At 39.0% G+C, this 24172-nt stretch overlaps 1 protein-coding gene across 3 annotated transcripts; it reads left to right on the top strand.

Moving 5' to 3' along the window:
* The first annotated feature begins 1547 nt into the window (after positions 1 to 1547).
* On the top strand, positions 1548 to 22566 carry HAVCR1 (hepatitis A virus cellular receptor 1). Of its 3 annotated transcripts, XM_077780750.1 has the most exons (9): positions 1548 to 1594; positions 1963 to 2020; positions 4655 to 4993; positions 8190 to 8273; positions 11299 to 11403; positions 14144 to 14199; positions 17175 to 17286; positions 18402 to 18438; positions 19958 to 22566. In XM_077780750.1, the coding sequence occupies exons 2-9, from the start codon at positions 1975 to 1977 to the stop codon at positions 20070 to 20072; spliced, it is 894 nt and encodes a 297-aa protein (XP_077636876.1). In that variant the 5' UTR covers positions 1548 to 1594; positions 1963 to 1974; the 3' UTR covers positions 20073 to 22566. The 3 variants fall into 3 exon arrangements, with proteins under 3 accessions (XP_077636876.1, XP_077636877.1, XP_077636878.1); XM_077780751.1 differs by lacking the exon at positions 1548 to 1594 and having other exon boundaries at positions 1665 to 2020; positions 17178 to 17286; XM_077780752.1 differs by lacking the exons at positions 1548 to 1594; positions 8190 to 8273 and having other exon boundaries at positions 1666 to 2020.
* The last annotated feature ends 1606 nt before the right edge of the window (positions 22567 to 24172 follow it).

Genomic DNA, 24172 nt, shown 5'->3' with positions numbered 1-24172 from the left:
CTAAGGAGACTGGGTGGTAAAGGCCATTGCTGACCATCTAATTGTATTTCGTAACAAAACTGAAAAACTGAGTTCTCACATGGGCTCTCTAGATTTCTAAATGGTAGCCATTAATTAAAAATGCATTTTTTTTCTGGTTCAAATAATTTCTTTTTTATTTTTTAAGTCAATTTTTAAAACAACTTTTATCATGTCATTTGGAAAGGTGAAATTCATTGGAGTTTTATATTTTACAGGAAAGGAACAAAGTGAGAAAGGAAAGAGGGAGGGAAGGAGGGAGAGAGGAGAGAATTTTCTTTTNCTAGCAGTGCTATTGCTGGGTCCTAGGGGAGTTCTATTGTTAATTTTTTGAGGAACCTCCACACTGTTTTCCAGAGGGGCTGCACCCATTTACATTCCCACCAACAGGGTAGGAGGGTGCCCATTTCTTTACATCCTCACCAGCATCTTGAATCNTCATTTGCAACTATCTTTTCCCCTTCCATTGGTTGCCTATTAGTTTTATGGATTGTTTCCTTTGCTGTGCAGAAGCTTTTAATCTTGATGAGGTCCCAATAGTTCAAAAAATGAATTTTTTAAATATTATTTTTTGAAGTAATCTCTACACCAATGTGGGGCTTGAGCTCACAACCCCAAGATCAAGAGTTACATGCTCTATTGACTGAGCCAGCCAGGTGGCCCAAGAAGTAAATTGTAATCACCATTGTTACAAAACACTTCTGTGGGCCAAATATAGTCTCCAGGCCACGAGTTTGTAGTATTAGGCTTTAGGTCTTTTTTCCAGGTGCAGAGACTGTTGGAGTCAGGAGTTCACATTCCCAGGCAGCACAGGACCCATTGCCACCGTCTTCATGTCTCCATGAAACCTATGATGGGCTGCAAGTAGCTTAGAAATGGAACATCATTACCTTCCTGGGAGGAAGTTACTGAGTCTTTAGACCAGAGGACTGGGAAGCCTTACATATACTTGTATGGCTGAATGATTAAATGCAAAAGTCAGAAGACCTTCTCTGGCACCTCGGCTCACTTAACATCTACAAGCCTCAGTTTCCTCTTCTATGAATGAGGTTAATGTCAGGACCTGTCTAAGGAGATCTGTGAGGATTAAGTGCATGTGGGTGTTTGGCATAGAGCCCGCCACATAGTAAGTTTCTTGAAAATCTTGGTTAGCATTAATGCATATTTACATTTCATTTTCAAAGGTCTCCCACATTGTTTTTGCTCATTATAACAATCCTTTGAGGGAGACAGAACAAGTATTTTTAGTGCTACTTTACAAATGAGGAAGTCAAGGCTTGGAAGATCTCAGGAATTCACAGAGATACCCAGTTTCACAAGTGACAGAGCTGGGATCTAAACTCAAGTCTGGTCCAGAATCTGCTTCCTGACACATTCTCCTGACATCACTCAGTGAGATGTCTGAGTCATTGCTTCCCGTAACATGGTCAGGCACAGCGATTTACATTCTTGATTCATTCTTGCTACTGGTAAACCTGACAGTATAACTAAGGCTGTTGACTGATCATTGTAGACACAGAGCAGGAAGTTCTCTGCACTCATTAAAGGGCCAGTTGACTCATCTCAGAGACCAAGGGTAAGTGAAGACCAGTCTTTGCTGTGATGTTCCCCTCACTGAGCCTGCCACTGGTTTCCCTCCTGTTTGCCCCTGTACCCCCTGTGTCAGCATCAGGAGTTGGTTTGGACTCTGTGGGGAAGGAGCTGGGAAACAAGGGCTGCTCTGAGGACAGTTTGCCTGTCTTTGGAAGGTTGCAGGATGCTCAGTCACCCTGGAGATAACTGACACATGAAGCTGTTGTGCATGATCTCTCCTCACTGACAGAGCAGGCTCATGTGATTCACTTAGTCAACGTGAAAGAAGAAGTTGCAATCTGAGAATTAAGACTTGTTCCAAGACCATCTGGTGAGGGGCACACCTACCAGTCTGCTTTCTCTTTCCTTCAGGTCGATATCATCATGCAACCTTGGGTAGCCGTCTTCAGCCCCATACTACTTCTGACAGGTAAGTGAATAGATGGGCCAGGGTCTGGAAGCCCTGGGGACTGGGAAGTGTAGGAGATGTGTGAGTGTTGTGTAGGAAGATGGGTGTACCTAGGCTTTGGTGAAGGCAATGGGTCAGTTAGTGAGCAAAGAACCAGGCTAAATCTTATTCAAAAGAAATTGCTTAAATGCTATGAATCACAACATCCATGTGTAAGTGAACCAGACCCAATGCAGAACTGTGGATCATATCTTGTCATTTGTGTTTAAACAATAAAAGGGGTGAGTAGTGTCAGCATACATGATTAAAGTGTATGAAGGATATAGTGACAGTGTTGCCATGAGCAGGAGGGGATGGGTGAAGAAGCTGAGATAAGATGGAAAGGGAACCAATCCTCCATCGAGCCATCCTGCGTCATTTCATTTTTTAAAAATGCTGTGCAACTATTTCTTTTAAAAGACTCTTAAATATAAAGAACAAAGGAAAGGATAGTGGGGGGGCAGAGGAGAGGGGGAAATGGGTGATGGGCATTGAGGAGGGTGCTTGTTGAGATGAGCCCTGAGTGCTGTATGTGAGCAATGGGGAATCTACCCCCAAAATCAAAGAGGACACTGTATATACTGTATGTTAGCCAACCTGACAATGAATTATATTTAAAAAAAAAAAAGAATGAAAGCACCCTTCAAAAGTTAAAAAAAATGCTAAATAGTGTTTGAGGACATGATTATGCTTAATCATGAAGTATCTAGAGTATTCCTTTTAAATTAGAATTGAAAAAAGCATGTTTATAATTGATAAGAGAATGTAGTGATATAACTGTATGTAAAATCAATGTATAGGCGCGCTCTGATGGCTCAGTTAGTTGAGTGGCCAACTCTTGATTTCTGCACAGATCTTAATCTCAGGGTTCGTGAGATTGAGCACCATGTCAGATTTCCAGAGTCTGCTTGGGATTCTCTCTCTCCATCTCTCTGCATGCATGTATGTGCACTCTCTCTCAAAATAAAACATTTTAAAAAATAAAAAATGATAAGTAAATAAAAACACTTTATTTCAAAACCTTCCATGAGGTAGAGAGCAAAGTTAGGAATAAGCATATGCATAAATTTTAAAAACAATAATCTCCAGAAGTCAGATTATGGGGGATTCTTATTATAACTTGTATAACTTGATATTTATAATTAGCATATATTATATTTGTAATTATATAAAATGATATTAGGCAAAACTAAATATTTTAAGAATTCAGTGAAAAAGACTTTTTCTTATTTTATGTAACCATGAACATTTTATTCCTGGAGCATTTCCCAAGGTAATAGCCCAAATTCTAAATGTGATTGGTTGGTGAATTTCAGATTTCTTTTCATGGCCACCTTGACTGCATTTGGCACTGTAGGGTTTTTATGCCATTGCCTCAGGAGACACTTCTTGTTTTTGTTTTTTAAGTGGCATAATTTAATACTTGATTGAGTGTTTTCCAATTCTCTGTTTTCACAGAGGAAGTGGGCCTCGCTCAGTTGTGGGGCTTATATCAACTTATGAGAAGGAGCCCCTATTGGAATTTTTTAGACTGATCCTAAAGCTCATGGTAAACCTCAGCTCTTCCTAGAATTATTAGAAACCCATTTTCTAAAAATTGGTTTCTTTTTAAAATGTTTATTTATTTTGAGAGAGAGAGGTCATGGGGGTGGGGTAGAGAAAGAGGGAGAGAGCAAATCCCAAGCAGACTTCATGCTGTCTGTATGGAGCCCCATGTGGGACTTGAACTCACCAACTGCAAGATCATGACTTGAGCGGAAATCAAGAGTCAGACGCTTAACAGACTGAGCCATCCAGGCACCTCAGCCAATAATACTTTAAACAAAACATTAGTTCCGCTTTTATTTTTTTAGTGTCTATTTATTTTGAGAGAGAGAAAGAGAGAGGGAGCAGGTAGGGGCAGGGGCAGAGAGATAAGAGAGAATCCCAAGAAGGCTCCACACTATCAAGTGCAGACCCTAACATGGGGCCTCAACTCAAAAACTGCAAGATCATGACCTGAGCCGAAATCAAGAGTCAGACACTTAATGGACTAAAGTATGCAGGTGTCCTGAGCTCTCCTTTACTCATTAGAGAGGTGTTGTGAGGGGACATCACTTGCAATACCAGTTTAAAAAGCTGCGATAAAAATTAAAACTTTAAATGCAATAGAATTTTTCAAACATATTTCAGTTGAGATAGTGATTGAATCTGGGACAGTGGAAAAGCCACATGTATGTATTACCTATTTAATAAGCATATACCTGTCAAACACAGGATGAAATACATACTCATGTATTACTGGAGTGTCATTTGGTTCAAACCTTTTGGAAATAAATTTGGCAATGTTCCTCAAGAGAGTTAAAATACTCCTGGTAATTTCTCTCTTAGGTAGTCCTGTTAGAACATAGTCCTAAATACTGTAAAAAAAAAAGCTTTAATTATATCTTATCTACAAATATCAAATAAGTAATGCTTTTAAGAATATGTTGACATAAAAATGCTTATAAATTTTTTAAATTGAAGAGACACATTCATATGATTACAAATGAGATAAACTGTATAAAAAGAAAAAAGTGAAAATAAATATAAAACTCAAATATTGAGGCCTCATGCTCTCTTTCTCTTTATTTACAGATGCTGTAGTTTCTTATGTACAAATGAATGGAGTGGTGAGTCAGTCTGCCACTCTCTCCTGCACTTACTCGACAGCTAATGGAGTCACCACCATGTGCTGGGGCAGAGGGGCATGTCCTGTGTCCCAATGCTCAGATGAAATTATCTGGACTAATGGATCCCACGTAACCTTTCAGAAGCACCCGCGTTATAAGCTAAATGGGAGTCTTTTAAAAGGGAATGTGTCCTTGACCATAGAGAATGTGGCTCAGATGGACCGTGGTCTCTCCTGTTGCCGTGTTGAACACAGGGGGTGGTTCAATGATATGAAACTCACCCTGTTATTGGAGATAAAGCCAGGTGAGCCTATTCTCCTTCCTCTGATCACTTGATGTGGGTTAACTGAGATGTTGACTGTTTGGTAGTGTCTTTTTCCTTTAATAGAGAAAGAGGAGGTTCTTCCTATCTTGTTCTTCAGCAACTGTTGGAAAATAGAATAACTTTAATTTATATAAAATGAAGTGTTAGGCCAATCTTGATTCAAGATGATAGGCTACAGGATCTTCCCAGTTAGCAAACTATTTCTTACAGCAGTGCTTCAAAGAGGCGCCTGGGTGGCTCAGTTGGTTAAGCATCTGACTTTGGCCTTGGTCATGATCTTGCCCCCAGTTTGAGCCCCACATCAGGCTCTGTAATGACAGCTCAGAGCTTGGAGCCCGCTTCATATTCCATATCTCCTTCTCTCTCTGTCCCTCCCCTGCTCATCCTCTGTCTCTCTGTCACTCAAAAATAAATAAACTCTGAAGCAGTGCTTCAAAAAATGCTAGTTCGTTCATGAAAAGGCATTCACTGTTTCACTGTGGAATATAGTGTACATTTTTATTAAGCTGAATTTATTCAACTTAAAGAACTGCCTTTTTTTTCTCTGAGGTTATGTTTTAGAAGAGGTCCTAAATGTCTTTAACATTTTAAAAAGTATTTTGGAGCATTTCAAACATATAAAGTAGGTAATATGATATAAGGTCTTATCTTAGTAGTAGCACCCAGCTATAACAATTGTCAACTCAATCTTGTTGCAATTCTTTTTGTAAAGGGATATATAGCTCCATTCCTTCCTTCTGCCTTGCCTGGGAATTTTTGTAGCGTATTTCACATCACATTGCAAAACTGCTTCTTTAAAAATGAAAGTGGCCTTATTGCAATATTAAAACATTTATATACCAATAACTATTCACCAGTTGCTTTGAAGAATTTCATGAAATCCTGAGCCCCTGAGTGGCTCAATCAGTTAAGCATCTGACTTCGACTGAGGTCATGATCTCATGGTTCATGAGTTCAAGCCCCGCATAGGGCTCTGAGCTGACAGCTCGGAGCCTGGAGTCTGCTTCAGATTCTGTGTCTCCCTCTCTCTCTGCCCCTCCCCTGCTCATTCTCTGTCTCTTAAAAATATTAGGTTAAAAAAATAATTTCATGAAATCCAAAAATCTGTCTTGATGTGAACATCGTCATTTTCTTTACCACTGGATAAATGGAGTGGATTCTTCAGGATTCCCTGGTTTCTGGTGTTCTTTCCTAATGAATTTCCTTCCACTAAACTCATTGACAATAGAACCCAATACCTGTGGTCTTAATAAACTCTCTGTGTCTTTCTGTCTCTGTCTCTTTTTCTCTTAAATTAAGAGGAACTTGATTTTGCAATCTACTAACTTTTGGACACGGCCTGTTTCTTTTGTGAAGGCAAGTGGGATAAGGTCAATTCTGATGGAGAAAATAGCTGACTCTGAGGAAACTACATCTGGAAAGCAATTTAGGGAAGCTCAAGTAAGCTGGCGACTGTAATGTGCTTTAGACAGAAGTGAGGAGACAGCGTATTGAGAAGAGATGATGAGTATAACTTTTTTGTATTTGTGAAATTTTTTATGGTTTGGTTGAATGTGAAGAACTGATATAGCTAGAAATTAGTAGGACACTTTTAAAGCACTTCAAAATTCTTTAATAGGTGGGCATTTACAAGGGCAGTGCCCTGTCAAGTAGGAAAAGGGTTCGTAACTGAGCCAAGGTGACTCTGCCTCCAATAACTAACTCTTTGCTTAAGTTGGTCTTACATTTTTCATAGGCTGAAATTACTCTTCAAGCTTCTGTTAGGACTTCCCCTCCACCCCCACCAGCATCTATAGTTACAGTTTCCTAGATTCTGCATGTGGAAAAATATTTACCACTGAAGAAATCAAGTTCTTTGGACAATTCGATTAAGCTATCTCCTCTTTATTGCTTCCCTTACTCTCCTTTGATCAGATTTTTTGCATACTTGGTTTTAACTGGAAAGAAGGGATTTGATTGTGCTCTTTTTGAAACACTATGACTACAACTTAGATCAGAGTCGGTAAACTATAGCTCCAGAGCTAGATCAGATTACAAAACAGGCCCATTGTTTTTATAAATTTTTATTAGAGCAGCCATACCCATTTGATATATATTGTCTATGGCTGCCTTCCCACTGACAGAATTCTGCAACTGTGTCTGAGACTATAGGGTGCTCAAAGACTGAAGTATTTACTATCTGGCTCTTACCAGAAAGTTTGCTGATGTCTACTTTAGACTAATGATTCGCATATAATAGACATTCACAAATATTTGTTGAAAAAAGTTTTTCCTCTTAAGAGTATAAAATAATTAGATCTTTCAGAAGAGTTTTCAAACCAATTGTCCCCTATATAAGTGACATGGGTTTTCTTTTGTAGTTAGTTAAGTTGAAATTTAAAGAAACTTCTTGTGGAGAAAAACAGTACCTTGTGAGATCAGAAGTTTACATTCTTGATTCAGTCCTTGTTGGGGCTTAATTCTGGTTTCGTTTCTCCCTGGGTGGTTCTGATACCTTCACTAAGTAGTTTGGAATCCTACTCTACTTCTGACTCCAGAAAGAGTCTATGTTATTAGCTATTGTTACTATCTCTTAGGTGGAGAGGAACCGTAAAATGTCTAGTTTACCTTCTAACCAAATGTATAAATCATCTGTGTGATTTATCTAGCTAATATGCTAATGGTGTGAGTTAGCCTTCATTTAGGTTGCAGGTCCTCTATTGGCATGGTATTGTCAAGAGTGACTGAACTGAATGCTATTTATTTGGTAAGCATTCTGGGCCTGGGAATTTCTATGGATGGCTTAGTCATTCACCACTGAGATGGTAAAGACAGCTCCAGGCTCTAGACATTTTCCTTAACTCACAGATGTTTATGAAGATACATAAATCTGATATGCATGACTGATCTCAAAGTGCTTCAGTGCAAATCCCAGGTGTCATTTTTCATCTCTGAACCTCACCAAATATATACCTTTTAATGAAGCTGTTTCCTTTTTGCAAGTATGTCTTCAAGCCCTTCTCTGTCACAGATTCTAGTGGACCAATGACAAGAACTCTGAGTTCAGGGAAAACTTGTGCCTAATTCTGCCTGGGGACAGTCTTCCATTGGTTGTATTGGTACATGGGCCCAGAACAAGACTCTTGTTTCCTGCTGCTTGACTAATCCTTGCTTTCATATTCATTTCTAACTCCAGCTGAGTTCACCAGTGTTCCAACGTCACCTAGGGTCTTTACCTCTACTTCTTCAATGCCAGCACCCACGCAGAACCTCAAGCCAGGTAAACAAATGTGTTCCTTGAGCCCTGAGGTCTTCTAATGAGAAGATGTAGACCATATAGGGCATTGTGTTAAAGCAGAAGTACAATCTAGGCTAAGTGTTCTTACCTGGGTTCCAAATGTGGGCTTCATAGGGTCTGTGAACCCCTGTCCCAAATTATATGCACCTTTTTATATATAATCATTTTTAGAGAAAGGAGACTCACAGTTTTTGGTCAGATTCTCTAATGCATTCATTATTAGCAACTCTGCACCCACCCCACCCCCACCCCCTGCCCAAAGCCAGACCATTGATCTTAAACATCTAGTGAGGATGGAGTGGATTTGCCCCAGTTGGGCACAGTTTGTAAGGAAAAAATAGGGAATTCCAGAGAACAGGGGTCAGGTTAATGAGATTCTGCCCTTACAAGGAGCAGTTAGTACATTCTGAAGCTGGACCTCCACTTGAGGATACGATTTCAGTGAAATTAACATATACTGTGTCTTCTAAGTTATAGGACCCATGTTAATTGCTTTACAAGTATTATATTACTTAATATAATACTTATGACAACCTCTCTGCACTCTGGGTATGATTCAATTCCGTTTAATAGTTGTGAGAACTAAGGCACAGAGTTGAAGTTCATTGTGGAAAGGTATATAGATAGAAAGTACTTGAATCAGGATTCATTCTCCATTAATTTGAATTTTGCATTTGTGCTTTTAACTACTAGATTGTGCCTTCTACCATGAGTACGAGCTTATATTTGGATGAATTTGTCCCGATCTGACATCCTCACTGAAAAATCCTTTGAATGATTACCTTGTCATCTCTGGGAAGTCAATCTACTTACACAGTTTTGCTTCTAGCATCTTTTAATTTATTTATGTAGCATGGAAATGGCAAAAGATACTATTTATACTTATGAAAAAGTGAACATCAGATTTAAAGATTTCCGGGATTTAGAACTTATACTTTTTTTTTTCCCATTCAGGCCACGTGGTTAATACTTCAAACTTCTGCTAAATAAGAGTTTAGATTTAATACAAATGGAAAATAATTTGATTTAAAGGTAGAGAAATAGCTTCCATTCTGAGGACAAGTTTAGGTTCAAACCTTCTATCTCTAGGATTAAATAGATAACTTTCAGTGGCGATTCTTAAATCCTCCAAAACTCTTTGACCCCTTGGGGTAGCACTGGCTTCTGAGGAATAACAGAGATGTCACAACCTTTTAGCCAGAAAAATCTGAGGGAACACATTGATTTCCCTCGACTCCTATTGAACCATATGTATATTTAATCAGGAGGGATCTGAAGTATTGGGCTTAAAGCTGAGTCTGGAAGAGAGAGCTTTAGGTTAAAACTAGGATTTTAGATCCATAAAAGTTTGTAAGAAAAACAGCTTTGTTTGAGGCAGCTGAACACATAAGAGAATCTGTTGGCTTTCTCAATATTGATTTAGCTTCAGAATATTTAGTTTGTGCCTGCAAATGTGGATGGATTAGTGGACTTGGTTTGGTGAACATGCATGTTTAAAGCAAAGGTTGAGAAGAAAAGTGTTGGTTTATATGACCTCCTTAGGGATAGTATTGATTGAGCCTTATCCTTGTCTTGATGATTTTCTTAAGAGTTTGAGTTGAGTTGAACAGGAAGGAGGTGCACATTGGAGCACATGGGGACACTTATCCTTATATCCACTCTCTTCTTGTGCTCAATGCCTCTTGTATATACTAGCTGCCTAAAAAATTCATGAAATAGTTGGATGTAAGGTTACAGAAACAGGGGAGAAAAGAAAGATGCCTGCTAAGATGCAAACTTGGAGAAAAGTTAAGCCCAAGAGGTCTTTTGAAAAGATCCAAGTTGATTAAAGATTCTGATCACCTGAGTTTCTTATATTCTCGTGTTCTTAGTTCTTCAACAGAACTACATGCTATTATAGATTTGACCATTTAAGAGAAGCAGGAAAATAGTTCAAAACACAAGAAAGGGTAAAGTTGAACTGTGGAGATCACTGTGGGGAAGGAAAAACAGAAAGACCAACAAAAGGCAAGAAAAGCCCAGGTTGGGAATTCTTTGTCCAGCCGGCACTATTAACTTGCTCCAAAATTTGTGGTGCTCTAAGAGGAAGGTATATAAAAATAAAATATTCAAAATATTTAATAACATGCACAAAGAGGAAAGTGATCAATGCTGCATGTAAGGTGAGATATCTGATAGAAAAGAAAGAAGTGTCTTTAGAAAGGAAAGGGAGACCTAGCACTGTACTGGAAAATGTTTAGTGAAGCTCTTGGTGTGAAACCTAAGATGAGTCAGAGAACACAGGAAATCAGTCTTATGAAAGGAGTGACCAGAATGTAATTGCACAAGGAGCCAGGTCAAGGTCTGCCAAGAATGTTGGTTTTAATGTTGCTTTAATGTGTTGCTTGTTAATCATCACCAAGGTTCAGACATTGGACAATGTTGTCACCTTGAAGAGACCTCAAGGAATTAAACATTCTGAGGGTGCATTCTGTGCTGATGTGTGGATGGATAACTGGGAACTTGAATAAGCCAGGAAACCTAGATGGCGGTGTTGTGAAGGGGAAAGGGCAAATTAGGACAGACTCCCAGACCCTGTTCCCATGAAAGTGCAATGTCAGTTGTATGAATAAAAGCTTAATTGGATGTCTTATATAAGGTGCTGTTGTAGGCTTTTGGACATTTAGGGGTATCCTAGGAGTAGAAAAAGTATGAAATATCCCTATATATTGATGAACTATCCAGGCGATGATCTAGATCAGGTTTATTCATGATAATGGTATGCCTAGATAGCAGTACAATGCCTCAAGGCTATCTGTGATCAAATTTCCAAGAGGGGGTTGAAAGGACTAGCAGTGAGTGGGTGAGAGGCATGCCTTCAGGGAATGGCTCCTTCAGGGAATGGCTGCATGAAAGTGCTGTGGGAAGTTGATAATGATTCTTGATTTTAGTTGTGTTTTTAACTTTTTGGGGGCTGGGAATTTTCTTCTACAAATAGAGCACAGTTCTGTTCTTTTCATTTCAATAGCTACTTCATCTTCTCCGGTGCAGACAGCAGAAACCCAGCCTACTGCACCACAGGAAACGAGCACAACACAGCCGACCAATTCACCATTGTACTCTTGCCCAACAGGTAACTTGATTTTTTCCCCTAAGCATCTGAGAGTATTCAAATTTTGATAATCACGGACACATTGTTAAAAGCATATATTTCAGAATAAGACAGATCTGACCTGAATGCTGATGCTGGTCCCTCCAGTCAGCTATGTGATTTGAACACAAGCCTTACTGGTGCGCCTGAGTGGCTCATTTAGTTACGCATCCGACTTCAGCTCAGGTCATGATCTCAAGGTTTGTGGGTTTGAGCCTCGCATAGGGTTCTGTGCTGACACTTCAGAGCCAGGAGACTATTTCAGAGTCTGTGTCTTCCTCTTTCTCTACCCCTCCCCCACTCATGCTCTTTCTCTCTCTGTCTCAAAAATAAATAAAAAAACAAAAAAATTTTTTAGAAAACAAGTCTTACCTGCTTAGAATCTGTTTTTACCATTTGTGAATGGTATGGGGATGGAATACCAATTGTCTTGTAGAATGCCTGTGAAGATCTTAAGACATAGTTAAAAAGTGGTAAGTAATATGTACAATCAGAACTCTGACTCTTACTTAGAATGCCCAGAATCCATATACCTACCTGACTGGCAGAGGTGGCTAGTGTGAGTTGGGAACATCCACATGCATTTCACTATTTTTCTTAATCAAATCAATCAGTCTTGACTCCAGACTTATTAGCGGGCTTGCTCCCTTGGGCCAGAGCCTTAAAACAATTAAATCCAGCCCTCTGGTATCCAGACCAAACTGGTCAACCATGTTTATGCTTTATCTAACACCTAGGCCTAAGCATATATAGAAAGCTCCCCTGCTGCCCTGTGAATCTTGCAAATGGACCTTTGAGATTGGCTGAGGACATATGCCAAGAGGCATATCCTGCTAAGTTTGTCTCTTTACTTTCCCGCTTTTTCCCTACTGTCCCTATTCTGCGCAAGTCTCTTATAATCTCTGCTTTTTTGAAATGTAAGATTCACCTGTCTTCCTGTGGTAGAGAAAGGTGATTTGAGTTCTTTCATTTTTCCTAGTTAGTTCTGTTACCCATAGTGATAATTTGGGCGAGTGCCACATGCAAAGCCCCTTTGCAATGTAGAGTTGGCATATCTGTGCTTAATGCATGTGCTGAGTCCAAACAAGGTCAAGTCTTGCAAGACTCCTCCCTTATGTGTATGACTCATTGTGCTCAGGAGTTGCCAGTCTGTAGCCGCTGCCGCACCCCTGCCTTTGGCTTACCTTTTGCCAATCATTCCTGGAAGCTGGTTAATTTAAAATGGAGCTGCAGTGAGATTCACAGAGGGACCTATTCAGTTGGGATTAGATAATGGCTACATTTGGTTTTGAAAGTGGAATCCTTAGTGTGAACAGTTTCCGGGCACAAAACCAAAGTGAAAATAAATAGAAACACAAGGTAGCAGCAGTAGGAGCAGCTGCACCCCACGCTTTTAGGGTTTAAGTAGGAAGAACGTAGGAATAGGGAATCATTTTCTAAAAATCATGTCACTAAACCCTGGTCAAGGCAGAGCTTTCCAGAGTGAAACAGACATTGGAGCAGGTGTGTCCCCTATGACTTATGTGATTGTTGCCATCTTGGCAGTGTACCTGAGGTTCTCGAGCCAAGTCCTCACAGTGCCCAAGTCAGCCTGCAGTGGGCTGAAGTCTCACAGAAGCAAAGAATGTTAGGTCTGGAAGGGATTTTGGTGCTCATATGGCCCACCACCCACCTTAGACGGATGTATGTGCCAGGAAACTGTCGTATGTTATCTCACTTAGTTCTTTTAAGACAGGCCTTATTTATTGCCATTGCCAGCTTAGGGAGGCCATAGAATTCTCCTTTAGAGACAGCCAGCTCCCAGTTCAACTGCCAGTTATTAGCTGCATGCCCATGGGCAAGATGTTGCTTTCCTCACTCGATGTTAATGCTGATCGAAGGACATGATGTTTGGAAAGCACATTGCACAGTGACTCCCTACTGCTCCTTCTATTGTAACATATTAATTCATCATAGCTAAAATTTATCTAATATGCTGTTAAGTCCTTTACATGCATCATCTAATTAGCAACTTTATGAGATGGATACTATTATAGCTTATAGTTCTGTCTATATTACAAAATAGATATTTCAAAACTCTATTAAGATTTAAAGCTCTAAACTTTAGGGAATAATATCCTTTTATACAGGATATCAGCAGTATAAGATATATTAGTTTTACAGCTGATGTAACAGGTATTTTATAAAATACTTCTGGATCAAAGTAGGAGCACATTGGCATATAATGTAAGAGTTGTATGCCATTTATTTTAGATATCTTAGTACATTTAACTCACATTCTGAATAAAAACAATGTAATGTACATTCAGAATAGAGTGGTTCTGATCTTTGGATATGCATATGGCCTTTGGGTACTCATGGCCTATATGCCAGTTGTTAGCTGACATAAGAATATCGATTGCCTACCATTAAGTGTTATTCTTAACTTGCTTCCAAGAATGGGCCTCTGTGAGTCCCCTAAAACTGTAGGTGAAATTTTGTGTGTACATGCATTTTTTTCCATAAAGAAGACAAAAAGCATCCATTTTTGAAGGGTCCATAACAAAATGGTTAAGACGCACAACCTTATAGGATAAATTAATACGTGTTAGTAACTTGATATGACTTTTGCAATGTCTGCAGCATCATTCACCACCAGAATGCAATGTGAATATATTTAGTGTCTACAATGAAAATTCAATATTTTTTGTAATTATAATTAATTTTCTTTCTTGTTGAGCAGATGGGAATATCACTGTGACACTATCTTCAGATGGCCTTTGGCATAGCAATCAAACTGTAAGCATATTTCTTCCTACTTTATTAGCCAGATTCACTTGCATGTCTCCCTGGAAGAAAGTTACATTTAGAGATTATTTCTGTAAGATTGGCTTATAGATTGATTCTTTCTAGTTAGTGTAAAAAAGAAAAGGAAGAAAAAAATTTGACTCTTAAATAGGGATACTTTAATTAATTTGAAAAGTTCATATGGGTGGGCCAGTTTGTGAGAATTTGCCTCCTAAATGGTATTACATTCTGTGTACACATACATAAACACACAAATGCACACCACAGACTTTCTCCTGGCCAAAAGTTAAGAAGAAAGAATGATCTATTTTAAGAAGAGTGAGTTAACATAATAGACCAAGGAAGACTTTAATTATCATTAGGGAAATAACATGCTTTGAATCGTGAAGTGGAGGTCACCTGAGACAAAAATATATCAGTGAAAGTGTGCTTGCTTAAGCATATCCTCCCTCATATTCTTTTCTAATCCAATTGCCATTCTTTATAGAAATTTTGAGGCCACTATGGAGTTTTTCCATACATAAACCTCCCCATATGAAGACTTATTAAGGTATTAACATCTTACACACATTTGTGATTTCCTTACACTTTTCTACAGTGAGCTCGGGAAAAATCTAAGGGGCCCTAGATACTCATGATGCTCGTCAAAGTCTCAACTTTGTAAATAAGTTAGACAAGTTTATCAATAGGACCTTTTCTTTTGGTTCCTCTTTGAGAAATATTTTCTTTTAGTATGTGCAAATAACTCTCAGAAACAGCAAACTGAAAGAGTTTGAGGTATGAAAGTAGTCCTTCCGGTCCCAAGTACTGAGAAATGACAACAGGGGTCATAATAAGAAAAACTCAAGCTCAGGCACAGTGGGATTATTTAGCGTGGGGTCAAACGGCTTCATGTTGTATACATCAGTGACAATGAGAACACTATATAGGAGTGATATTGAAGTTTTTTAACAAGTTATGTAGCATGGGCATTGATTGATCTGATGGATGTGGGTTGAATTTGTATATACTTGCTAAAGTGTTGGGAGCCACACTGGCCTTGCTGGATGACAGTCACAGTGAGGAAATGGCAGCGTTTGCACAGCTCCTGCCATGAGAAACGAAAACTGGTATCTTCTTCTGCTACTACTGGCTCATGTTGGAAATGAGCCTGCTGATATTGACCAGGCCAGATATTGACCATCTGATATTCCAGATCAGACCAATATTCCCCACACAGAGTGCTCATAAGGAAAAGCATATTCCTGCCTTTGAGATTTCAGATGAAAGCATTGTGGATGATTGTCAAAAGGCTCTTCCTATGGGCCTTGCAGATCCAAGACTTACATAATAAAGGTGGCTAAGAACATAAGAGTTACAATTGAGTCTGGCCTTGAGACAAGGAGCTTAATTTAGAGTTAAGGACAGATATCCACCCCCACCCAATTGTTTCTGCTTGGAACACCAGCCCCCGCCCCAAGGCATTTGTGATCAGTATTTGGAGTGACTTATTTTGGCCTTAAATATGCTTATTGCACCCTGTGAAGGAACCTATTGAGGAACTTTTTCTTTTGTGATTATGGGAGCAAACATTGTGTTTCCTGAAAGACTTGTTTATCTTGATACTTCTCCTTAAACAAACAAGCTATTGACTCCTGCCCACAAAGAACTAACTTCACCCTTTTTTATGCTAAAAACATTGTCTTGTGTGCTAAAGATACCTTCCTTCCCCCTAGGATAAGCATCTAAAGCACCTACCTCAATCACTATTGATAAAGGTTATGCATGGGTCTTCTACAAATCTATGTTCTGGGAAATTCTTACATATCAAAGAAGTTTGTCATCAGAAATCATTGTCTAAGGCTTCTGTGCCGTCCCCCAAACACTTAATTATAAAATAAAGTTGAGCCCCAGTCAGAGCAGAGACGCCTGCCTGGTGACCAGAAAGAATCTTGTGGCTGTCTCACTCCTTCCCTCACCGACATCGTCCCTCCTTCAGGGACCCCTGGACCCAGCCAGAGCCGGTCTCTAACAGTAAAGGTGGAGCTGCCACAGGTAAATGATTATTCTATGTTTATATGGCCAGGCCTACTGCTGGATTAAAAACAAAACTGAATAAAACATTCTGAATGGTGAGATTGTTCCTGATCTCAGTTATCTGTAGGACAGTTGTGTTTAGTAGCAAATAGAAGTGATTTATTAGCAAGTCACAACAGGCAGTAGTGAAATCATGGGCTTTTTGTGTCTTGACTCTGAGGATGTTAAGGGGTATCCTGGGTATCTTGAAAGCATGCAGCATGTATTTTGACCCAGTGGGTCAGCTTTCTGGACTGTATTTTAAGGAGAGAATTGAACAAATACATGAAGATGTATGAGAAAAGATGTTCATTGCTGCTGTTTATAGTCATGAAAATACTATAAACAACTTAAATGTTCAATAGTAAGGGGTTAATTACTTAGTCAATTAAGCATGACCACACATTGCCGTTAAGAATGTAGTCAATGCAGTGCATTTGCTGACATGGGAAGACAGTTACTATTGACTGTTAAGTGAGAAAAACAGCTCTTACAACAGCACACATGCACGTGGGGATGCGGTAGCATATATTGAATATAAGAATTGTTTCTGTCAAGAAAAACACTAGGAAGATAAAATTCTTAGAAGAGCTGATAATGAAAAATGTTAATGGTAGTTGTGTTTTTGGATGTTAAGATCACTTAGTCTTACCCCTCATGAGCCAGAAATAGTCAAGGGCCAATAAAGAGAATGGGTCAAAAAGAAGAAGAAGAGGAAGAGGAAGAGGAGGAGGAGGAGGAAGAAGAGGAGGAGGAAGAGGAAGAGGAAGAAGAAGAAGAAGAAGAAGAAGAAGAAGAAGAAGAAGAAGAAGAAGAAGAAGAAGAAATGGGTCCAAGTACATTATTTTAAGGAATGCTTTCTCCTCATAACTCTAACAAGATGCTTTTCTGATCCACCGATGTTTCCTTAGCAGGTGTTGCTAGCAGAAAATCCATGGATGACCACCAGTAAGGGACTCTACATTGGATTCTGCATTACTGCTGTGGTATTGCTCACTGTGTTGGTTGTCCTGATTACCAAAAGTAAGTCATTCCAGGATTGTGCCTAAGGGAAAAAGGATCAAGGATTCTAGAACCAAACTGCCTGAGTTCAAGTAGCTCTACACACCACGTGATTGTGATTGCCATAAATTTGTTTTTCTTCTTCTTCTTCTTCTTCTTCTTCTTCTTCTTCTTCTTCTTCAGAAAGGGTAAGAGGAAAGAGAGAGAGAGGGAGAGAGAGAGAGCATGAGTGGGGGAGATGGGCAGAGGGAGAGAGAGAGAATCTTAAGCAGGCTCCTTACTCAATGTGGAGCCCTGTGTGCAGGCTTCATGAGATTTGATCCCACAACCCTGGGATCATGAACTGAGCCAAAATCAAGAATCAGACGTCCAACCCATGAAGCCACCCAGACATCCCTAAATTTCTGTTTCCTGAACTGTTCTTTTTTAAAACAATTATTGGCCTATAAAGATGCAAATTAAATTCTCCAGAGGTGAAATTAAATCTTAAGAAATGAGAATTTTTGGGCAGGCTTGGGATTTAGAAGGCAACAAACCATTGTAATATATATGACTTGTTCACTCCTCTTCCACTCCCTCCAGGAACTAATTTTTGTCCCCATGAGTGATGATATTGTTGAATTTTACAACACCCATTTAACAGGAGAGGGAAATGAAACATTGGGAGGGAAACTGATTTCAGGGCTAGGGATAGAGGAAAGGATTTCAAAAGGTAGTCATCCAGCTGTTATGTTCAGGGTGTGTGGTGTGTGGTGTGTGGTGTGTGTGTGTGTGTAGCCTTACATCTATGAAAGCCACAGTCATTTATTTTTAATGAAATTTATTTATTAATAATTGCATTAAAGTAAGCTAAGGCATGTGGATGAATACACTAAGTCATTATGAAAATGAAATACTTTATATAAGAACTTTGGGTCTTATTGATTCAAAAGGAGTTGCCTGAGTAACTAAGAAAGCATCCAGTCTGGGTTTTGATTTTTTCTTTTTTTTTTAAACATTCTTTTCTTCTAAATTTATTTTTTCAGGCTCTAGCTCTGTACAGGTTTTGTTCATAGTAAAGTAATAACAGAAATAATATACTTGTTTGAAAAAAGATCAATGTTTGTAATTTTCTCTTCAACTCTTCTCCAATTTAGAATATTTATGCATAAGAAACAAGCCGAAAGAACTAAAGTAAGTTTGAAAGTGTTTGTGTCAATATCTTTTGATGTTTCTACTCTACTAAAAGTAAAGAAAAATTTCTCCCTGTCCTTCTTCTCTTTTCCCCTAAACTATTCATTTTATACCCTGAAAAATCTAGTTTAATGAACACCACTGTTGTTATCCACAATTTCTAGTTCTGTATACCTCTGGAATTGTTCCAGAACTGCTAGAGAGGGAGTATCCCAATCTTAACCTCTTAGAGCAAGAGAACTAAATCACAAATGTTGTTTGATAGAACATTTGAGTAAGTTATTTGGTTTGTTCTTGATTTCATTCAGTGCTTTGTTTATTGAATGTTTATTGAATGTCTACTATATTTCAAAGAGATGAACAGAGCAGACAGAAAACACATCAGCAAATAAACAGGGACCTTGTAGTGCTTCTAGACAAATTCCACTGGAAATACGGAACAAGGTAATAGGCTATCCGAGTGAGCCCCGAAGGAACAGATGACCGCTCTGCAGAGATCTGGAAAAAGAGAGCTCCAGGCTGAAGAAGTGCAAAGGCACTGTGGTGAGGCAGGTGCCTCTAGTTCTACCCAGTTCAGGCTTTCCCCTGCTGTTCCATCCCCAGCCTGGTCTGCTCATTTACATGAGCTATCTGGCCTCATAAACATTGGAATTTACAGTTTTCATAAACCCATCCTACTGCCCATTTAAAACTTAAATCCCCCTTTTCCTGCATCCATACTTTGGTGTCATCTGCTGGAATAGTTGTAATAGTAGGAAGCCACTACTTCCTTCCAAATCCAAGTAGCTTGCTTCACTTGGTAGAACTTGGGCTTTAAGCAAGGTGTTTGATTCAAAATCCATTTCTCTTAGAATGCCATACATTATTCCTAGCTCTCCTTTACTCTCTACAAATTATAAAACAGCAGCTATATCAAAACTGCATACATGACCTTTCTGTACACTTACAGCATGACTGTATGTTATGAAAGTTGTCTAACCCATGGCTTTCAAATTTTCAAATCATTAAGACAATAAGATTTCTGCACCATGATCTAGCCCATGTTTATGTGAAGCAATACTCTTTTACTATATCCAATATATTCTGATATATTTAGTATTCTGTGTTTATCCTAAACGCACAAGATAGGCCACTAGATAGATTTAATAATGCTCTCTGGAAGGTACGATTCACAGTCAGAAAAACAGCAGAAAACCATTTCTTAGTTACCCTTGAGAATATGCTTCTTGATTTAGGACTTCAATTTGATGTCTGATACCAGTCTTCTTAGATTTTCAATTTTTGTATTCTATTAACATGAGTCTCCTGAAGGAGAATACTTAGGTTTTCTACCTACATACTAAACAGACTCTCCTTCAACTTAATATTCACAATCCTGGATCTCCTTTTCATTTCATAGGCTGTGTGAATGGGGCTCTGGAACTTGCAAATACTCAGTCTTGCCTGCACGTAAACAAATGTGCTCGCCATACTTTACAAGTGGTCTGCTTTTCATTTACTCATGTTTTTCTTTCCATAGCTTGGTTTCGTTGAGTGACCCTCAGACTGGAGCTTTGCAAAGTGCATCTGAAATGGGTATGCGAGCAGAAGACAATATCTACATTATCGAGGACAATCTTTACGTCATGGATTAAGACCCAGTGGCCCTCTAAGGGTTTATGCCCTTGACTGCAGAAGACAGTGACAAGATATCACCATGTCAGGGTTCTCTTAAGCTCTAGAATGAATTTTCTGTCAATTTCAAATGATATTCCAATATGTCAGTTATGATGGGTAGACTGAATTTGGTTCATCTGTGTACAGTCAACCTCACTGGTCATATAGTCCATTTTTTAATACTATAACTGGTACAATATTTCTGGTCATTGCAGAGCTTTCTCTCAAACATGAAATGAATACTTTAGGATTGTATATTCTCTTTGGACCCTATGAACCATATATCCATCAAGAATTCTCACTGGTAAGACAGGAGAGGAACTACTACCTTGGTCACCAAAGCTGTCAAGAAGAGCAGAGAACTCCAAATGTTATAGTTCTTAGGTTCCCCAAAGCTTTCAAATCATGGGGGTACACAGGCTTTCATTTCCCCTATGGGGAAATAGAAGTGAACGTTATTTTGCCATTGTGGGTAAATCCAATTTCTCATAGCTCTGGAAATATGTGATATTAAGGCTTTCACTAGAACCAATGTGGGTATTTTAGCAGTTAGAAGAAACTAGGGTAGTGAGGGAACTAAGAAGATACCTGGGCAAGAAAATCAGTTGATTTATTACATGCTATTTCTGCTACATATGTTCCATAGTTCCAAGCATTTGTGCACACAATTGTCATACTCTCTGAACTAATTTTTAGAATGAAGCAGGGTAGAAATAAATAGAAGAAAAAAAGAGAGAAGGCTAAAAGGCTTTTTGCTTTAGAAAAGTTACTTTGCAAATATAATAGTGTTATTAGAGAATGTTACCAAGTTTCAGTCAAAATCTAAATTGTCACCAAATTACTGTGATTTTTAAAATTGTTTTGGAAGGATGAGGGTTTCTTTTTTAATAGCAAATCAATTCCAATACTATTCCTTTTTTTTTTTTGACAATTCAGTGAAATTTTTGTTTTTTTCCAAGAGAGTAAAACAAAGGCTAAAAATAAGGACTTTTTAATATCCACAGGCATTTCTACATGAACAGTTAACAAGGTTGGATGTTAATTTCAATCTGAGTAAACCCTGAAACAACTCCTTCTTGGGGTTTAGAGATAAACTATAGTGGTTGAGTAAGGCAAGATGTTTATTTCTAAAGGCAACATCCTTGACATGGTTCTGCAGAGTTCTAGGAAATTAACATGACCTCTGAATAAAAGTTTTATCGGCAAATAATATTGTTAAACATGTTACCTTGGGTTTTCCAAGTGCAGCCAAGATCTGACCTGGCCTAAGAAGTTTTGTTTAAACTACAGTGTTTTTCTTTCAAATTCAAGACAACATGCATAAACATGGAGAATTCAGATGAAAGCCTGGATTTGTAGTTTCTCTGGAAAGACCTTGAAATATTGAGCTGAATTCTATAGTCAGGGCCCTATTATATGGTGCTACATCCCCTCAGCCCCTAGTCCTCGGCTTTTCTGCCCAGACACACATTTGCTACCTGCTTTGTGATTGGGACTTGGAATTTATAACAGCTCTGCTCTCTTTACCCTTCCTGAAGATTTATGATGGCACATTAAAATTTCTGAGAATCTGGTTAACTTTGTTACTCCAGCATTTCCAAAACTTGCTTGAACCCCATGAATACAAGGACTACTGCCATATCCAGTCACATTCTGTGAAACGATGTGAAGATGTGTGGGAAAGAAGGTGGTACACAGAATTAGGACTAGGACCTGAGTTCTATTCTTAACTCTTAACAGAAACACTGGATGCCATTAGGGCGAATGTTTCTTGATGCCTACATTTTTTAATCAATCAGGCATAATATTTCCTATAATTATGTCAGTATATAGCAGTAATTCCATGCCATGTTACTCACGAGAGGTCTTTGAAAAGTTAAAAACACTATAGAAATGCAAACAGTTTTTTTGCTGTTGTTTTTGTTTTTGTTTTTGTTTTTTTTGGTTGATTTTGTAATAATAGAAGATTTAGATTTAGTGCTCAGTAAATAATTTCAATGGTGTTGCATTCATATGTCTTTTGTTATATGGTACTTTATTGGAAGGAATAATGTTTCCTTTTGAAAAGTTGATATAGGGTAATTCAGCTAACTTTGTACTGTAGAAAAAATTGCCAATAACTGAGGGTGAATAGGTGAGCAGGTAGGAGGGGGAAGTATTTAGTTAATATTAAATTCTTTTCTGTGCATATATCCATCTTATAGAATATATTGACTTGTTTTCACTGCTTGGGGACAATTGAGGTTCCATTTTCTACAAACTGACTTGACAGTTTGGTTTAGGACACTGGTGTAAGATATTTAAACTTGGGAAATTTTGCACATCTTTAAGAAGTAGCAGAAATGTTGTTTCACTAAGGGCTGTGAAGATAATGTTGGGAGTACATGAAAGTACGAGGGACTCTTTGGGACTAGTTTCATTTGTATGTACGCTCATTAATAAAAGAGATTTTCGCTTTTATTTTGAAAATGACTTGTTGCTCTCTTAGGCTCATCTGTTAGTTGGAGCCTAGCATGTTCAACTTGCTGCAGGCTCCCAGAACAAGGGCAAGTAGGGCAAGTTTTGAAAGTCAAGTGTGCCCAGCACTCCTCTAAACATCAGGGGTAGAGCAGAGAACAACCTTGAAATGCAGTTCTTGAGGAACTCCAGCTTTGTAGGGAAGAGACTCTCAAATCATTGATTCTAATGCAGAGGAGAAAAAGAATATGGTGGGAGCGGAGCTCCTCAGTTGTGGCATTTTGGGCCTGATAACCCTTCGTTGTGGAGGCTGTCCTGTGCATTGTAAGATATTTAGCAGCATCTCTGTCCTCTATGCACTGGAGGAGACAGATGGGCCCCTCTAGCTGTGACAACTATAAATGTCTCCTGAGAGGCAATACCACCTCTGGTTGAAAGCCAACGTGAAAGAGATACCTGGAGGATGTGGGCAGTGTGGGGAACGGTGTCGCCTTAGTGGGGTTGGTTACAAGCTGCTGCTGGGTAAGAGGTGACATTTAGGTTGAAACCAAATGAATGTGTGGGCAGCAGGCTCTTCAGGGAGTCCACCAAATGCAAAGACCTGAATTAGGAAGAGGCCTGTGTATTAAGAGAGAGAGAGAGCAGGGTATGTTCTGAGGACTAAAAAACCAGTATGGCTGCAGCAGTGTGTGAAGAGGACTGGAAAGAACTGACACTGGAGAAATGGACCTGATGACTGGCAAGATTCTAGATGAAAAGGACTCTAGGAACACATGTGTTGGAGAAGAATCCCTCTCTTCGAAAACAAAGCACTTTTGTATATTACGGGTTAAATCTGGTTTCCATCACTGAATTATATTTTAGTTTTTTCAAATGTTTATTTATTTTGAAAGAGAGAGAGCAAGAGAGGGGCAGAGAGAGGGAGACAGAGAATCCCAAGCAGGCTCCATGCTGTCAGCTTGGAGCCTGACACAGGGTTAGAACCCATGAACCATGAGATCATGACCTGAGCTGAAACCAAGAGTGGGCTGTTTAACTGACTGAGCCACCCAGGTGCCCCTCCAAATTATATTTTAATGTGCATTCATGTGCTCCAGTGACACTGTTTTCAGAACAGATCTGGGTGTCTCAGTTGTTTAAGCGTCTAACTCTTGGTTTCAGCTCAGGTCATATGATCTCACAGTTTGTGGGTTCGAACCCTGAGCCTGCTTGGGATTCCATCTCCCTCTCTCTCTCTGCTCCTCCCCTGCTCTCTCTCTTTCTCTCTCTCTCTCTCTCAAAATAAATAAATAAACATTAAAAATATAAAAAGCCAGTTTGGTTGGGGTAACAAAAGAAGAGGAAGGAGAAGGGAAGATGGGTATACCCTAGCAGTGAGGGTCTTTCTACAGGGCTTTGTGAGGGCACCCAGGCCCTGCAAGAGGGATCCTGGAAGAACATGATAAGATGCCATGCAGTGTTCAGTAGTAGGTGGTGCAGGGATGCCTTCAGTTGGCCAATGATGGATTTTTAAACTAGTTTTGATGTGCACTTTTAGGCAACAGTGCATTAAAACCACGATTTCGTGGATATTGTTTAGGATGACTACAGTTTTAAAGTTAATTACTCTAAAACAACTTGA

This window comes from Crocuta crocuta, unplaced genomic scaffold (genome assembly GCF_008692635.1).
Source record: "Crocuta crocuta isolate KB4526 unplaced genomic scaffold, BGI_CrCroc_1.0 scaffold343, whole genome shotgun sequence".
Lineage (NCBI taxonomy): Eukaryota > Metazoa > Chordata > Mammalia > Carnivora > Hyaenidae > Crocuta > Crocuta crocuta.
The sequence above is the reverse complement of the archived record's forward strand: the minus strand, read 5'-3'. Positions and strand labels throughout refer to the sequence as shown.

What these genes read in the sequence shown, in the direction of transcription:
- HAVCR1 (XM_077780750.1), top strand. Translation starts at nt 1,975, where the DNA reads ATGCAACCTTGGGTAGCCGTCTTCAGCCCCATACTACTTCTGACAG. An exon ending in CACGCAGAACCTCAAGCCAG is followed by an intron (nt 8,274 to 11,298) that starts GTAAACAAATGT and finishes TCATTTCAATAG; the next exon opens with CTACTTCATCTTCTCCGGTG. An exon ending in AACAAGCCGAAAGAACTAAA is followed by an intron (nt 18,439 to 19,957) that starts GTAAGTTTGAAA and finishes TTCTTTCCATAG; the next exon opens with CTTGGTTTCGTTGAGTGACC.